Source organism: Muntiacus reevesi, chromosome 13 (assembly GCF_963930625.1).
Source record: "Muntiacus reevesi chromosome 13, mMunRee1.1, whole genome shotgun sequence".
Taxonomy (NCBI): domain Eukaryota; kingdom Metazoa; phylum Chordata; class Mammalia; order Artiodactyla; family Cervidae; genus Muntiacus; species Muntiacus reevesi.
The window spans coordinates 65740193-65758717 of NC_089261.1; the positions used below are offsets into that span (position 1 = coordinate 65740193).

The following is an 18525-nucleotide window of genomic DNA, read 5'->3' on the forward strand; positions in this document are numbered from 1 at the left end:
AGCCTGGTTCTGAGGGGTCACTTGTGGGGTGCTGATCTGTAAAATCCATCCTAACAATACCTCTTCTCCAGTCACTCAAGCCTGAACTGGAAATAATCTTTCTTTACCACCTTCTTTCAGACCATTTGGCAACAATATTCAGAAAGGCTTTTGAAAACAAAGATTATAAAATAAAACAAAACAACTAAGTTAAATGATGATTATATGAGGTCGACTTTATAGACTCCTGATTTTAGGCTGCCTCCTCCTAATTGATTGTATTTATCTTTCCCTGAAAGACATCACCTCTCTAACCAGCTGGCTTTGTTGCACTGTGGGATTGACTGATCCCCGTCCCAGCCTTTGCCCATCCTTGAGGGGCATTGTGGCACAGTGAAAGAGGAACTATGCCAGTCACAAGGCCCGAACCCTAGTTCACCTCACTGCCTAATGACCGCTGCACTCTGGCTGGTCTTGTAAACCTTCTGAGCCTCAGTTTCCACTAAAATAATAAGATACCTGCTCTTGTTACTGCCCATCGCGTGACAGGCCAATAAGTAAAGGCAAGTTGTTGGGTCAAGGAACAGCCACTTCATTCAGAAGACCAGCAGGTCAAGATGATGGACTAGTGCCCCAAACAACCATCTTCCCCAAGTTAGAATTCAGGCTTTTTTTTTTTTTTTTTAAAAACAGAGTCATTGTTTTGTTTTATTTATTTATTTTTTGGTTACACCATCCCGGCTTCCCAGGTGGCTCAAAGGTAAAGAATCCGTCTGCCAATGCAGCAGACACGGGAGACCCAGGTTCAATCCCTGGGTTAAGAAGATCCCCTGGAGGAGAAAATGGCAGCCCACTCCAGTATTCTTGCCTGGAAAATTCCATGGACAGAGGAACCTGGTGGGCTACAGTCCCTGGGGTCACAAAGAGTCAGACCTGATTGCGTGACTGAGTACATGCATACCATATGACTTGTGGGACCTCGGTTTCCTGACAGGGATCGAACCCAGGCCCGCAGCAGTGAAAGCACAGAGTCTTAACCTCTGCATGGCCAGGGGATTCCCCAGGCTTCTTTTATACTAAAAAGGGAAGGGGTATGGTTGATTGCAGCAAAGCTTTTGGTGCCAACATCCTTTGTTCTTATAGCTATCCAGTCAAAATGTTCCTATAAACCTCCCAAAAGACATTATTCTCTGTTCTGCGACTTTTTATCTTATATGAATGGAAAAGTGTTATACTTTTAAAGGTCAGAGCCTTGAGAGTGGGCCATCCTGTATATTTCAGGCTATAGAAAGCCTTCTTAACTTAGAGCAAAGGCAATAGAATACAAAAGTTAAAGCAACAGATCTGTTAAAGAAACAGATCCAATATGGATTCAGATTTGTCCATCCCTGTTACATCCTGTCTCTGGGTTTGCTTTGCTTTGTATTATGAAGGTGCTTTCTAAATTCTAAACCACAAATAAGGTATGAAGAATTGCCTTTCCATAATGGTCTCTGATTCAACTATTTTCCAGTTCTGAGATGAGCAGAACCTTTACATGATGTTATATCGCTCATCCATTGTAGGACTTCTGTCATTCCACATCTACTTCCTGGCTGCTTGCTATGTGACAGGCACTGCATAGGGGCTGTGGAGTTAGAGGGAAGAAATGGAGCTGTGAGTAGTTTCCAGCAAAGACTGCTGTGGAGCTCATGAGCATGACACCCAGTCCACATGGGGAAGGGAGGGTCTGGGATTGAAGGAGCCACAGGGAATCCTTCCTAAAATGCGGCTGTCTTTGTGGAGTTCTGGAGGACTTGAAGGACCTGGGAAAGGTCAGCATAGGTTGCGCATTCCTCTCAGAACAAGTGGTGTGTTTCTTACATTGCTATCTGCAGAGCGAGGGGACAGAGATACTTGTACGAGACCCTCCCGTGTGCTGAGGGAGGGCAGGCATCCTGCCTGGGCACTGAACCTCAGTAGTATCTCCCCGCCCCCGGCCCCCAGACACATAATCAGTAGGACAGTCAAAAATGCCCCTTCCCATTCCTGAATGCATACCCCACCACTCCATCAGGGGGATCGGTGCCCTTCCCTGGTTGAGGAATTCTGCTTTAAAATGCATAGTGGCATGACTTAGGAACCAGAGTGTGACTGGGGAGGATACAACATGGAAAAAACTGAGGAAGGCAGAGGGCTGATCATAAATGGCCCTATATGCCATCCTTAGACGTTGATGTTCTAGCAGAGATGTCCTTAGTTGGAGATAAACAGACTACACACAGGACTTTGAATTGAACCTGACATGTAATATGTGGTCAGTACATTTTCAGTTCTCTTATCTCCCAGGGTCCTGCCAAACCCACTTCTATTAGCACCTCTCGTGTTTTTACACGTATGCACTGTCTGTATACTTCCTGGGTGACTGCAGTCCAACTGGTGGAGGACAGTTAGCTGTCTAACATCTGTTCAGCTGGAGGGAAACACGGGAGGGACAAGACAGCACCAAGAAGTCTGCACGGCGTGCAGCAGACTCAGCCCCAAGGATCTTGGGCTCATCTCTGCTCTTGGGGCTTTACCCTCTGGCTGCAGAAGGTCTCAGTACAACTCCAACCCAGAAAGAAACTGTACCAACAGCCACGACCACTAGTCAAGGCACTTACCTCTCCCAACTGCAATTGTCTGCTTACTCATCCATCTCCCACTCTGGACTGTGATCTTCCTAAAGGCTGAGCCTCTGTTCTGTTCATCTCTGTATCCTCAGAGCCTGCTCAATGCCTGGCACATGCTAGACATTCAGTGATTGAGTGAGTAGGTGAAGCTTCTCTGACTGCAAGCCAGGCAATAAGACCAAGGATCTCTCCCACTTCTTCACCGTCCTCTGAGAACAGAGACTCGCTCCAAGTGTGTACCCCACAGTTTGGGTTGAGTGGGAGGAGATTAGGAAGAGGAGTCAGAAGAAATGATGTCAGAGGGGAGGACTAGATTTCAATGAATTTGGCTATTGGATTCATCATGGAATCAGTAAATCATTTCATCAGTAAATTTCATCAGAAACACAAAGAAGAGGAGAGTCCTGTCTTAGGAAGTCAGGGACTGTTGTGATAGCCTGTCTTAGGAAGAAGACGTTGTAGCTTGGAGTGGGGTGTGCCTGCCTTTAGTTTCAAGAGTGGATTCTAATTAAATTGTAAACTTCTAGCAAACACCTATATATGAATGTTTATAGCAGCATTATTCATAACAGCCAAAAAGTTGAAACAACCCATGTCCATAAACAAAATATCCATCTGCTTATCTGTACAATGGAATATTTTTCAGCCATATAAAGGAATGAAATGCTGATACAAGCCATATGGATAAACCTTGGAATTGTTCTATAAGTGAAGTAAGCCAGATCCCTAGAACCACATTATTATATGATCCCATTTATGTAACAGGCCAGAATAGGGAAATCTGTAGGGACAAAAGACTGAAGGCAGGAGAAGGGGACGACAGATGGCGATTTGGTTGGACGGCATGACCAGCTCGAGGGACGTGAGTTTGAAAAGCTCCGGGAGTTGGTGATGGACAAGGAAGCCTGGCGTGCTGCAGTCTATAGGGTCGCAAAGGGTCAGACATGGCTAAGCAACTGAACTGAACAGATAGAGACAAAAAGTAGATTAGTGGTTGCTTAGGACTGTGGGGGATGGGAAGGTAGGGAGTAATAGCTAAAGGGTACAGCTTTAAAACACTTTTTTTGAATTGAGGTATAGTTGATTTATAGTGTTGTGTTAGTTTCCAGTGTACTGCAAAATGATTCAGTTACATTTTTTTCAGATTCTTTTCCATTATACCTCTTTACAAGATGTTGAATACAGTTGCTATGCCATACAGTAGGACCTTGTTGTTTAACTATTTTCTGTCTGTTAATATATAAAATCCTATGTGTATCTGCTAATCTCAGAGTCCTAATTTCTCTCTCTTTTGGTAACCATAAATTTGTTTTCTGTGTGTGTGAGTCTCTTTTGGTTTTGTGAATAAGTTTATTTGTATCATTTTTTTAGATTCTACATATAAGTGATACCACATGATACTTGCCTTTACCTGGTTTACTTCACTTAGTATTATCATCTCTAGGTCCATCCATGTTGCTACAAATGACACTATTTCATTCTTTTTATGGCTGAGTAATATTCCGTGGTGTACGTATGTGTACATGCGTGCACCGCATCTTTGCCCATTTACCTGTCGATGGACACTTAGGCTGCTCCCACGTCTGGCTATTGTCAGTGGTGCTGCTGTGAGCGTCGGGGTGCGTGTATCTTTTCAAACTAGAGTGTTCTCCAGGTCAATGCTTAAAAGCAGGATTGCAGGATCATGTGGCAACACCATTTTTAGTTTTTTAAGGAGTATCCGTACTGTTCTCCATAGTGGCTGTACCAGTTTACATTCTCAGCAACAGTGCTGGAGGGTTCCTTTTTCTTTACTCCCTCTCTTGCATTTATTGTTTGTAGACTTTTAGATGATGGAAACTGTACACTTTAAGTGGGGGAATTGTGTAGTATGTGAACTATATCTCAATAAAGCTGTTAAAAAACAAAACTTCTAAAGCAGGTGTTAACCTGGGCTTTTGAGGACTGTGTACTATGCCAATTTGGGCATGTCTGTGCATTTTTCTGGGTTTGTCGAGTTCACCAAATTCTTTGTGACCTTCCCCTCCTGCCCCTCTGCAGAACTGAGTGCCTCTTCACCAGGCTTGCTGCAGTGCCTGATTACATGGAAAGAATGTAATGAATATTCATATTATTAAACATGCAAATTCAGTTTTTATCATTTAAATAAAATGATTAGTGTCTACTTTTAAACTAGTAACTAACCAAGGAATAGAAAACAATGCATTTCCCTGCTCCATTGCTATAGAAAGGGAATGATCATGTATTCCATTCTGATACATAAGGGTTTTTTATTCTAAAGTATTTTTTGTAATATGAAGACCTAACTTTTTATGTGGCTTCTTGCTGGTCATTTTTGCTACTAAAGCCTTTTCAGGATCAGTTAAATGACTGGAGAGAGGAGTTATGTTAATATGTCAAGTTTGACAAATTTCTAACCTTTGAGAACTTTGGTGTCATCAGAAAAACAAAAGGCTCTTTCTGTTGGCTCCCTGAATCAAATGAATGTTGACTTATATGATTTTTTCCTGAATGATTAGAACGACAAAAAGCAGAGAAATATCATTTGCATGATTTGACTTTGAAGAACTGTATTTATAGGCCCTTTCCTGGGTAAGAACAAGAAGGGAAAAAGTAGTAGAGCCTTGTTGAACTGGGCTGTTTTGCATTTTTTAAAAAATTTGCATTGGTGTTTCAAGCTAGTTTAAAAATCTATGGAAATAGATTTTTTTTTTTTGCCTTACTAAGGGAAGTGAGTGTGTGCTCTCACACTCCACCCAAACAGTCCTCTAAATTCGAACTTTTGCTACTGAGCTCCCGCGTGCCTAATTTCTTCCCGGGATCTTTCGCCGCTCCATCCCCTTTCGCTTCCTGAGCGGCACACCCTCTCCGATGTGTAAGCCGGTCCTGGCTGCGGACGCAGGGAGCTGTGCCCAGACAGTCCTCCCGCTGGTAACCGTGCAGCCGGTTCCGGTGATGGAGCCGGGCGGCCCAGCACAGGAGCGTGCAAACAGCTGACTGCTGACTCAGAGGGGAACGCAAGCCACCCACGAATCTCATTGCAGCTCGCTGCTGCATCCCGATCCCATAATCCCTTGCTTGGTCTGCTGCAGTCTTTTCAACAGACGCTGAGTGAGAAAAAGATGTCCTGGGAGATAAAGGTTGATTGGTTTGAATACCGAAAGGGGTCTCCCACTTGTTAATGACCCAGAAACATCCCTGCCGACTTTCCTGAGCCTTCTCTTGTCTCCTCCATTTTCCTCTTCCTCTCTTCTGTTCATGAGCTGGCACATCACTCCATAGAGCAGAAGATATGCTGGGCTTCTGATGATGGCTGCACTGCATGGTAGGGAATTTTAACCAGTCTCTTTGCATGGTGCTTCCAAACTCGAGCCGTGAGCAGAAATGTGCATTGTTCTTTTGGGTGGCCGCGGGCTGCAGCGCCTGGCGGGGGAAGATGTCATTCTTTGCCTCGTTCATTAGTCTCTGCAGAAATGGCTAGGTCCTCGGTGCTCATACTGCCTAGTCTTACGCCAGGTGAATAACTAATTCATCCTGCTGCCTCTGTTCTGGCGTTTACCCCTCTCTTCTCTTTCATGGTGATGCTGTATGCTCTGGAACTGTCAGACAGAGGGAGACCCACTCTGCTTAAACAAAAGCATCAAATTAGCAAGAATAGGGAGATCATCATGCAAGATTGTTCTTATCAAGCTTCTAATGTGATCTAACTGGATCTTTATTTTTACTAGTCTTTATTTTAATGTGTATATAGGCCTATTTTAAATAGAAGATTTTTTTTCCCCTGTGCATCTCTCTGTTGGGTACAAAAATGGGGATGAAATGTTTAACTTGCAGGATTCCTTCCTCTGTACCCCAGGGTAGAGGAGACTGATTCGACCCTCCCCCACTGTGTCCTCTGTTAGGGAACCCTGGGGTTGAGTGCCACAGTTCCCAGTTACCATTGGAAACCCAGTCATTCATAATGCATGACTCGACCCTCTGAATTCTGAATGCCATTGATGATCAGAAAATATGCAGGAAAACATTTGGGGTCTTTTCTGAATTTTTTTTTTTTTTTTTTTTTGCTGCCTTTGAAATAGACTCAAATCTGGGTGGAGTTCAATGGCAGCACTACATAGAAGGCAAGAAAAAAATCTTGGGTTGGACCTTAGGTTTGCTTCCTGAAACACTAGGCATCATTTTTGTATCCAAGAGCTGTCTGTGCAACGATGCCCCACCCTGTCATTATTCCTTATTGAGGTGGCAGGAGGGGGGGGGGGCAGGAGATTAGGAGAGCAAGTAGGAAAGCTATTATTTTAAATTAAAAATTGAATGTTAATTAGATTTCTGAACCCAAAGGTAAAATGATATTTCTGTCTTAAGAAAAGATGGTTTCACTATCAGCTTTAAGGAACAGGTTCATAGATTCAGAATGAGGCATTTTAAAAACTGTTAGTTCAATTCTTTGGTTTGGATCATCTTACAGTAGTTTTATTCCTCATGAGTAAATTGTGAGTGGTTTTTGTTCTCGACTTTGTTTTAATCAGACTGTGTAAGGAAAGTCATTTGTTTGCCCAGCTTCTTGAATTGATTTCTTAAGTACTAGGATTCACTCCTGCCCATTGTGAACCTATTTCCTGGTGCCTTTCAGTATTTTTGGACAGATGCTTTAGCAGCATCCCTCCTAGCCCACTGTGGTGTTAAATAATGCACGCCCCTCCAGAGCAAGCACACAATGAGAAGTTTCATGTGTGCTGTGGTGCCAGAAAGCGGCTTTCTGTTGCAAAGACGTGAATAGTGGTCTTTCCTAGGCCTCCAAGTGTTTCTTTCCAATTTTCTCCTAGAAAGACACGAGGGGCTGGCACTGGAAAGGTTAAAACACTGCTGAATGTCAAAGTCTTCTCTGGTAGAATATGCTGTTTTAAGAAGCAAGAGAACAGCGTATATATAACACACACATTTTTAAATGGAGAATAAAATCCATACATATTTTCACCAGTTAATGTTATAATCTTGGGATGACTTAATTTTTTTATTTATATGATAACAAAAGTTGAGTAATTTTGTTGCTTGTGAAACAGGGTAAAAAAAGTACTCATTCTTTGTCTTACTAAAGTAAAAATGTCCTTTTGATTTCTTTAGACATTAATTTCTCCAAACTCATGACTTTCTTTTACCTATCCTTATCAAGTAGAAAAAAATCCTAAATATGTAGCCATTTATTTAACTAAGCTTAATTTTTAAGACTCCCTGTGCTTTTTTTTCATTACCTCTCTGATAAAACTAAGACTTCAGCCAAATATTTATGTGTATTATTGAGATGTATATGAGAGAAATACTTCCAAACTTAAAAAATTGCGACAAATTTTTTACTGTCATTTTTTTTTCTTTTAAAAAATGTGACCGAGTTACTTCTAATTGTGGTAAAATTCTCATTTGCACACACCTGTGATTACTTTTCCAAAAAAAAAATCTCTAATACCATCTGTGTCCCTTTATTACTTATATAAGAATTGTAGTGTGGATTTATAGCATCTGCTCTTAGGGTTCTTTGAATATTACTATTATGCAGTTTATCAGAATTGACCAAATCAGGCTTCCTCAAAGAATTTGCAGGTTCAGATTAGACACAAATACTGAGGAAAAAGAAACCCAATATAATTATTCAAATAACATCATTGGAGGAGATATTCATTCCCGCTTTTTACACGCCAGTCTCCCCTTTTCTACTTTACCCTCTTCTGCCTTCATAATTCTTAATGGCTTCCATTCTTCTAAGTGTTTTTATTATTATTCAAAAACTTATTAGTTAAAGTAAACATTTATTCTAATCAACAACAGATTTAAATAATGTGCTTCCGGGGGGAAAAACTATTGCTGCTATATACGCCTGTGTCTTTTGAAGTTCCAGTGTAGAATAGATTTCTCTTCCCCTTTCTCGCTAATCTCGCCCACCTCCTGGGGCTTAGAGCCCTGGCTGCCCTCTGCCTTTTCCCAGAATGTTCAGCCTCTTTGTGTAGTCCCCAGGGAAAGCAAGAGAAGAGGCTTGGCAAGGTGATGGATGTGGGGAGAGGAGACCCCACTCACCCTGACTGTCCCAGGGCACTGTCAGATGAATGTCAATTAGCCTGACCACTTAACACTCCCCATCACACAGACCCAGCCTTCTGGAACTTAGAAAACCCAAAGCAGATCTTAAGAACTGACTACGGAAGGTGCATACTTTCATGAAGAAGGCAATGGCAAATGTTGGCAAACTGAAGAAAGAGGTAGAGGAAACAGGTGTAACTATCATATCACAAGTTGGGGGCTTGGCTGAAAAATCAGCTTCCATATGATCAAGCTCAGCAGTCTAGGGGAGCTGTCATATATTCGACCCTGGGAAGGAGAACCCTTTGGGAAGCTTGGGCACATGCCTCCCTGGAGACAGAAGTTGAAGCGGATGGCTTCCTGAGGCCCCCTGCCCCGCCTCCATGCACACTCACATTCCTCCCGTCAAGAAAGATATTGCATCTGGCTTTTCTAATTTACAAAATGGCCCATTTGGGATAGAGGCTTGATTGAACTGGAAATAGGTCACCCTGTTTTAATTTCACTGAGGATTGTCCTCTTTTCTTTCCTCTAGTTGAGTCCTCAGTAACAATGCAGATTTCATTGCAAGTGGATGATAATATGCTCATAAATTTGAAACATTAAAAATAATCTTGTTTTTTGAATTGTATTTTAATCTGTACCTTGAGCTCCAGGTTCCACCTGCTCTGGAAGGTAAAAGGTAGTTTACTGTGAGTTTATAGATAATCCCAGTGGTTCAAGAGTTCCTTCCTATAAATGTAAAAGAATAATTTTAACTTCTTGGGAAGTTAATTTAAGCACATCTGCACCATTGTCATTGGTCCAAGAAGAATTTTTTAAGAAGGAGCTATATTAATAAATAAATTAAGTTCCACAAAGAGAAGCCATAATCCAGGAAAGCCATAAAATTAAACAATGGAAATGGAATCTAGTGCCTTTAGGATGACATATAATCAAATATGCTGCCGCTTACCCACAAATGACATGTTAAAATTTGATTTTGCAAAGGATTCTTGACCTGTTTCCAACCATGTTTCTTAGACCAGCCAGACAAGCTTTCACCAATCTTCCTTTCTCCAGAAGATGTTTGCAGTCTGTTTTTTCTCCTCCATCCTCTCTCCCTACTCTTCATCACTCTACTGTCAGCAATAAAGGGTTTGGATAGTTTTCTGATCTCAGTGGTATAATTTGGAGTGGGAGACATGGTTTCAACTTTGGAATTGTGGATGCAGGCATTTTTCTTTCATTTCATCTCCTCCTATCAAATTCTTCTTTTCCATTTGGTTGTAATTTCCACCAAGTTGTAGATTTGAGAAAGTGAATCAGGCAAAATACCAGAGATGATGTGGGGAAGGAAATGCTGGGGCAGGAGTTTTCTATGCCCAAGGATTTTGTTCTCTGATGGTTACATTGTTTTTACCCACACAAGCTGTGTTTAGTTGGCAAGTCCCCACTAATATGGAATTTATGTGTCAACCTTCTTAGATTTTTCTTTTATTTCCATGCCTATGTGTCTTTGGTAGTTCTCAATTTCTTTTCCTGCATTTGTAAGAGTGTTCAAATATGTCACTAAATATTTAGCTTCTGGATCATGGCTTATGTTGCTAAGCATTAGACTTATATGGGAAGGCAGGTAACATCTGATTTCAAGTGAAAATGTTCAAATGCCTGGTAATAACCATGCTCTTCATCTTGTAATTTAGCACGTGCTGCTCTTTTCTGCTGCTGGAACTGAGTCTGTTCCCATGTTACACTTCCATTCAGTCCACCTACAAAAATGTGTTGAGACTCGTAGACTTAGAGAACTAACTTTCTCGGGGAAGGATGGGGAGAAAGGATCGTTAGAGGGTTTGGATGGACATGTACACACTGCTGCATTTAAAATGGATAACCAGCAAGGACCTACTGTGCAGCATATGGACCTCTACTCAGTGGTATGTGGCAGCCTGGATGGGAGTGACGGATACATGTATGTGTATGGCTGAGTCCCTCTGCTGTCCACCTGGGACTGTCACAGCATCTTAATTGGCTATACCCCAATAAAACTAAAAAGTGTTTTTTTAATGTGTGTACTATGTACCAGGCACAGTTCTGGGTGCTGGGACTACTTCAGAGCAATCAGATAAAAATCCCTGCCTTTGTGAATCTTATGTCATAGTGTAGGGATGGGGTGGGGAGGAGGCAATGTTCACAATAAATACATCGCAGCCTGTATTGGAAAGGGACCAGTGCTAGGGAGAAAAATGGAGCAAAGATGGGGATGATAAGTGCTAGGAGATTGGGGCAAGTATCAATTTTAAACAGAGTGGGCAGAATGAGATGGGGATATTAAAGCAAAGATCTGAGTGGGGCGCAAGCGAGCCCCGCTGTAAGCGGTACTGTTGGTTTTCCACCGGCAAGGACCTCCGCTGGTCTCCCCACACGAGAGCTCTCACAGCTGGCTCGAGTCAATGCTACACTAACGTTGGCTGTTGGTGTGGCTTTAAAAGGGCTCGCTCTGCCCTCTCTTCTGTATCACTGCCTCTCCGCCGGCCTCTTGTGAACAGACACTGCTGGTCGCTGCATCCTGAAGCATGCTGGCTCCCGCAGAAACCGACTACAGCCTGCTGTTTTCATGTGTGCCTTGCGGACCCCCAGCCAAAGAGTAGTTCTATATTCTGATTTTTATTACCATGCTCTTAATTTCTGCTGGTTATGTGTGTAAGAAGGATCTCAGAGAGTTCAGAAACCAAGAAGGGGAAAGGAGAGTAGCTGAGAATCTAGATAAGTATTTGCACGCGTGCGTGCTAAGTCACTTCAGTCGTGTCCAACTCCATGGGATGCTATGGCCTGTAGCCCGCCAGGCTCCTCTGTCCATGGGATTTTTCAGGCAAGAATACTGGAGTGAGTTGCTGTGTCCTCCTCCAGGCGATCTTCCTGACCCAGGGATTGAAGCTGTGTCTCCCGTGGCTCCTGCATTGCAGGTAGATTACTGGGGAAGCCCAGTAAGTATTTACAGCTTTTCTAATCAAAGGGGACCAGAATCTGCAGTTGTGCCCAGATGCTTTGATGGAGAAAGGCTGTCAGATGTTCCGTGGACATTCCTGTGGCATATTCGGATGGTTGGAACACTTCACACAATGCTTACAAGCACATTTTGTGCCTCCGTGTTTCTAAGCACGTTCTCCCTCCAGGAGCAGTCCAATTTCTTTCTTCTGTGGCTATCCAGTTATCTTCAGGGAATGTTCATTATCTTGGCAAAGGCTTGGTTTGGAGCTCTTGGGGGGGCTGGAAACCTCTTGTGTTGATTCTGGGAGTCCTGAAAATCCAGAAGTCTTCAACAGGTCACTTGTGACAGATTGTGACGTTGTCATGATTTTAAATTACTGCTAATGAGTAAACTTAATTTACCATATAGATTAACAATACTAACAAAGACTTCCTCTCACCCACTACAATAATTATCGTGGAATTGGAGTGAAAATTAGAATGAAATGTTTTTTATTTCCTCTTTGGAGAATAAAAATGTCTGCTCAGGAAATGTCATTTAGTCAGCATATTATCGTTTGATTAGAACAAATGTTTTTTCTTGCCCAGATTGAAAGTTTAAGGTTAAAAAAAGAGTAATATCCAGTTTGATGTTTTCTCTCTGCTTACTTCAGTACTCAACATGACTGATTATTTCAAAGAATATGCTATTTGGCTTGACTGTGCTTAATGACTACATTATTATTATTCAGTCTCCTTTGACTGTTTCCCTTTGTTTCAGCTTGTCTCACTTCTCTGATTAAGCTTGTTCTTTGACTAAAGTTTTCCACAGGCCAAAGGCAGGCAGAGGACATGGCGGGGAGTGGCAAGGACCATTTGATCCTACTCCATTTCAACGAGAACATTTTCAAAAGCTATTCAAAATAAAATTCTTTTTAACTGATTTTAACTGAAAAGTTTAGTATGATTTTTAAAATTTTATTAATTAATTTATTTTTATTATTTGTTTATTAAATTTTTTAAAATTTATTTGGCTACGCTGGGTCTTAGTTGCCACACGTGGAATCTTTAGTTGCGGCATGTGGTATCTAGTTCCCTGACCAAGGATTGAACCTGGGCCCCCTACATTGGGAGCCTAAAATCTTAACCCTTGGACCAGCAGGGAAGTCCTATTTATTTTTTAACTGAATGATAATTGCTTTACAGAATTTTGTTGTTTCCTGTCAAACCTCAACATGAATCGGCCATATAGTATGATTTAAAATATATATATATGGAATGCTTGGTATGTCATTCTTGCTCAGGGACTAAACCAATCTTCTGTATTGTTCCAGTGTAAGTGCTGCTGAAGTGAGAAGTCTATAGTCTTTATAAATCACACACACACACACCAGTCAAGTGTTAAACTTGCTTACAATTAGGTAACATTAACTTATCAGATAAGGCAGAAAACTTGAAATCTGAGCTTTCTGATTCACTGGTTTTACTAGATGACCTTGGACAAGTCATTTAAACCCTCAGCTTTGGTTTCCTTATCTTAAAGCCAGACAAATCCATCCCTTCCCTATTCTTAGGGATATCTTAGGGATGCTCTCAAAGAAAGGTCGATGATGTGCTAACACTTTGAGCTCCTGAGAAAAGAGCTGCATTTAATTCAGTCAATAGGTATCACTCTCTACTCTGGTACTTTCATTCTATGAAAGTCTAGCAGATAATGCTGGCTAATTAGATCTGTCACACCTATACCATTTAACTAATGCAGTGAGTTCCATTTGAACGTGACATTTGTATAGCAGGTGCTTTTACAAGCCCAATCTATTTATTAATCATGCTCTTTAGAGAGCTTACCTAGAAGGCATAGAGTTGGAAAATGGGTGTGTCATGTTTGTATCTGTACTCCAATATGTTTCTGCAGGAAAGTTGACATACTTTTTTTAAAAGTTGGTGATTTAGTGGAGAGAAAGAAGAAACACCATTTGTACTTGGAAAATAACATTTCTTTTTAGAAAGTGTGAAATTGTTGATTCTGTGAACACAGGTCCTGGATCAAGTTAAAATGTTGTATATAAATCAAGCTTCCATAGCACAGCCTTCTGAAAACCCAAGTCTAGGAGAGTTATAGTGGTTTAAAGGGTGAAAAGGTCATGGGTTTGACATTCTGGCAAACTTCCTAACTGAACCTCAGTTTAAACAATCCATAAATACTTCCCTTCTTCCCACCTAGGGTCATACATTTTTTTTGAATAGAGCATTTCTATTGGGATTTGGGGTGGGAGCTGTGGACACCTTTGCAAATATTAGACAATTAGTAAATGAATTTTAGCTCAGCCTTGTTTCACCCCTTTGAGACAGAAACCAGAAATTCTTTAAGGTGATAAATGGAGTTGTGTTCTATGTTATAATTTTTCCTTCCCGTATTCTTTCATAACCCTCTGCTTTCTTTGTTACCCTCTTCCAATTCTCTTTTGCTGACCTGAACTCTCACATTTGAAACCTCCCCTGGATTAATTCACTTCACCAGTCCCTCAGATACCCACACATGAACACCAACAGATATTGCTTAAAATAATAGAGATTGCCTCTAGCCTTTGTCCCCACTTCATGACAAATACATATTAGTATGAAGACTATAAACCTTTAGTTCCAAAGAAAATGATCTGAACTACATACAAAGTTTTCACTGAAAATTTCTAATTATTCCATTCCTGCATATTAATAGTATATAGGGAAGGAACCATTTTTCTTCTATACACTTAAGTTTATACCTGAAGCCTGTGAATTAAAGTGGCAAAAGACAGATAGCAGAAGAAAAAGATATACACATTTTACTGATATTTCATTTTTTCAAGATAAAACATGTTTTGTTGAACTTTATTGATTTAATATTTTAAATTTTACATTGATAGCAGCTTCATAGAATAGAAGAGGCGGTTAGACCCAAGTGTTTATATACTATTTCAGTAGAGGAACACAAACTGGGGAATTGGCTAGACGAAGGAAAAGTTTGGACCTCTAGGGACAGTAAACTGTGGAAGGTGACCAGGATGTGTACAGTGGGTAAGGGATGTTTAGTCAAGTTGGTGCACACTCCACTCTGGTGATTAAGAGTCTCCTTCTCTTCCCGGTAAAGAAGAATGGTGCACCTTTACGAATGGGAATGGGTGCCCTGCCTGTGTCGACAGATGGCAGAGGGAGAGAGCTCTTCCTCATCTGCTATTTCTCAGTTGACTTCAGCTCAAAATAATCCTTATGTCAAAGTGGCTTGTTTGGACGTGGCATATTTTGACCCCCTTCAAGTATAATAATTGAGAAAACACATTCTATCCTAATAAGACTATTCTATTTAATACAGACTATAATAGACTATATTTTAATAAGACTATACATATATATTCAGATATAATCGAGGCTGAAGGTGTGAACAGGCAGAGCTATGTGAGTATCTATCCCTTCAGCTGCCCCTGCTTTGAAATCCACCAAGATGCCTTCTTTTTTTTCTTGTAGCAATTTAATTTTTGATACAATTTTTTTTATACAATTTTTAAAGGTTACTTTCCATGTACAGTGATTACAAAATATTGGCTACATTTCCCATGTTGCACGATACATCCCTGAGCCTGTCTTTCCCGCAATAGTTTGTACTCTGCACTCCCCCATCACTGTATCGATATGCCTCCCCATCTCTCCCCTCACTGGTAACCACTGGTTTGTTCTCCATATCTGTGAGTCTCCCAGCAAGCTACCTTATTCTAATTTTTTTTGTTTGCTAGTGAACATGTGATGATTTTATTGATTATTTTTGATTATCTTAATATTTTATTTTATTGATGATTATTTATTTTAAAAAACAGGCCCCTCACTGTCCACCCTCTGTAGCGCTGCCAGTTGGCCACGCCAGGGTGACAACATGGAACCCTACCCGCATTCAGAGCACAGTGCCCCAGCAGGTAAAGCAGTGGTTGATCTGTGTTTGCAGATTACTACATGTGTCTCCGTTTTGGTCTTTCTGTCTGACAGCAGCAGCGTGCAGGGTCAAAGACAGCCGGCCCCCCATGTCAGTGGTCTAGGATGGCCAGTGAAGCCACCAGCATCCCCAGTCCTGTGGTGCGCCAGATTGACAAGCAGTTTCTGATTTGCAGTATATGCCTGGAGAGGTACAAGAATCCCAAGGTTCTCCCCTGTCTGCACACTTTCTGCGAGAGGTAAGCCTCTGTGCTCAGAGAAGGGGGTTTCACAGACTGACTTCCTCCAACCTGCCAAAGGGTGCTGTCCAGAATTCTGCAGTTACCTATGGGAGATGATAAGTCTTTTGTGCTTCTGATAGACATCTAGAAACGTAATCATGAGTTGCAAAGAATTAACTTTCAAGGAACTACAAGTGGAAGGAAGCAATCCAATAGATACTGATTTATTTCCACGGGAGATGGTGCATTCACTATTTTAAGATTCAGGTTTTTAAAACTGTTCCCTTTGTTCTTGGTGAAACCGTTTTTGCCCTCATAGAGAATCTTTGATGAGGGCCAATTAAAAGTCTTCCCCGGTTCTAAGATGGTAAAGAATCTGCCCACAGTGCGGGAAACCTGGGTTTGATCCGTTAGTTGGGAAGATCCCTTAGAGAAGGGAATGGCAACACTCTCCAGTATTCTTGCCTGGAGAATTCCATGGACAGAGGAGCCTGGTGGGTTACAGTCCAAGGGGTCGCAAAGAGTCAGACACAAGTGAATGAAGAGTTTATATTTACATAATTAAAAATGTATCATTTTCTCCTGCATAACAAATCAGGTAGTAAACATGCGTATATGAGGGGTTAGTTCAAAGGAGGGAGTTTTCTTCCAGAGATACTTCAGAAGACACACACTAATGGTGTATTTGAACATGATGATGTTTCAGATGAAGAAACATCTGTGTGTGTGTGTGTGTGTGTGTGTGTGTGTGTGTGTGAGAAATAACTGTAAATTACCTGAATATTCTTTCTTGAATAGTTTTTTCCACTGAGTTAACCAGTTTTCAAAATATATTTTTACCCTCATGTTCAACTTACCCCATCAGCAATTAGGCATAAAAAATGTTGTTGGTAATTAGTTTATCTGTGATCTAATTTTAGTATTTTCCTAGTAAGTTGGCATATTTTTCTTAACAAATGTTAATTATGTGTTATAGCATTTAGTAAGTACATTTTCTTTTATTATTTAATACACATAGTTAAAATTTTCTACCTCCTATCATAGAGCAGAAAATTGGTGTTTTCAGTGACTTCAAATCAATGCTAATTGCATTTGCCATCCAGTTTAATGTACACTTGTTGTCTCCCTGAACATGCTTTGAGTTGATTTACTTTGGAAAGTCTCAATTACAATAGGAGAGCCACAGCCTTGGTGGTGACGGATGGATGAGAAAGTGGATTTGTTACTGGTGGTTGTGGTGTTCTGTTTTGCTTTCTTTGTTTTGGGTTGTGTGTGTGTGTGTGTGTGTGTGTGTGTGTGTGTGTGTATGCACACAAGTGCATGTACAGTTTTTTGTTTGTTTTAAGCGGTGGTATATAGGGCACCGGAAGTTTGTACTTTATTCCTAATTTTATAATTATGAATATAATTACAAGTACTGAGTACTTTGTAATTCATATTCCAAAATGGCAACAAGGAGAGTGATTTTTCTCCCTGACTCAATGGACATGGCTAAAACATGACTACCCGCTAACTGCACATGTCCCTGGACTCACGTGGAAAGGTCATATTTGACATTCGGGAATCGATATAGCTGGGCACTCTCTGCGCTCACCGCTGAGAGCCACTTGGCTGGAGCCTGGCAGAGCCGCCGGGGTTCGGGTCTGCTCAGGCTGGTGTCTGGTTCCCATTCGCTTGCTCTGACCGGTGAGAAGCAGCACTTCTGGACTGCCCTGGCTGTTCCTCTTGCGCTGTCTCTCAGGTCTAGCCCAGGCCACTTCCACGCAGCATCCAATAGCTAGTGCTGGAGGTTTTCAAGAGCCAGCCAAAGCAAGTCCCTAGGGAACGCCACGTGAGAGTTGTTCGAGCACCGTGTGCACCGAACTGATTTCCTTTGCAAGGTGTTGGCAACTTTCCCTAAGTGAGAGACAAAAATTCACGGCTTGTCTCTTTGCCAGAGGAGAGAAGACCCAGGACCATTGTCTCTGCCTCTTGCTGGGCACAAAGACTGGCTGCTCGGTGGACAGCCGCTCGCTTCTTCTCATTTCTTCCAGAATGCCATCAGTGGGGCTTGGAGGATGCAGACACAGTCCCTGGCTTTATGAAGCTTCCAGCCAAGAGAAGCAGCCAGTCATTAGTCACCTATTCACTCAGATTAATAGGAAATTAAACCAGTCACAATGGCCATGGACCAGAAGTACACAGACAGCCATATAATAGGACAAGTGGCTCTAGTGCAGAAGGCTTCCATGCAGAAGCGATGATTAGGCAGAAATCCCAAGGATGAAGAAAAATTAGTTTAGCAAAGGGGAGTAAGCAGAAGAAAAGAATTTCAAGTATGTTGCAGAGGTATAGAGTGAGAGGGACCATGACACTTTGGAAGAACTTAAATAAGCCTAGGGTGACAGATGTGCAGCAAATTAGAGGAAGACAGAAAACCGTCTGTCTTAGAGAAGCCAGATCACATGGGTTCGCAATCCACATTATCACATGTGGATTCTTGTCTCGCCTGCAAGAACGGTGGAAGCCACGGAAGGGTTTCATCTTAAGTATGAGGGGAGGAGATTAAACTTTACATTTGGGGAGGACCACTCTGGTTATAATATGGAGAAGGATGAGGGGAATACAAGATGGATGACAGTATACCAGGGGTTGGGTGACTGCAGAAATCTGAGCAAGGGTGGTATGATACAGGTGAAGAGACCTGGGAAGCC

General features: G+C 41.6%; 1 protein-coding gene across 9 annotated transcripts in view; it reads left to right on the forward strand.

Moving 5' to 3' along the window:
- Positions 1–18525, forward strand: part of TRIM2 (tripartite motif containing 2) — a 174847-nt gene that overhangs the window by 103008 nt on the left and 53314 nt on the right. For 5 of the 9 annotated variants that reach the window (XM_065903715.1, XM_065903709.1, XM_065903713.1 and 2 more), the window contains one exon: positions 15669–15850. In XM_065903715.1, the coding sequence (XP_065759787.1) occupies positions 15717–15850 (134 nt within the window). In that variant the 5' untranslated portion in view covers positions 15669–15716. Of the gene's footprint in view, positions 1–5838; positions 5956–15665; positions 15851–18525 lie in introns of those variants that run through there. The other 4 variants (XM_065903708.1, XM_065903712.1, XM_065903714.1 and 1 more) reach the window with 2 other exon arrangements.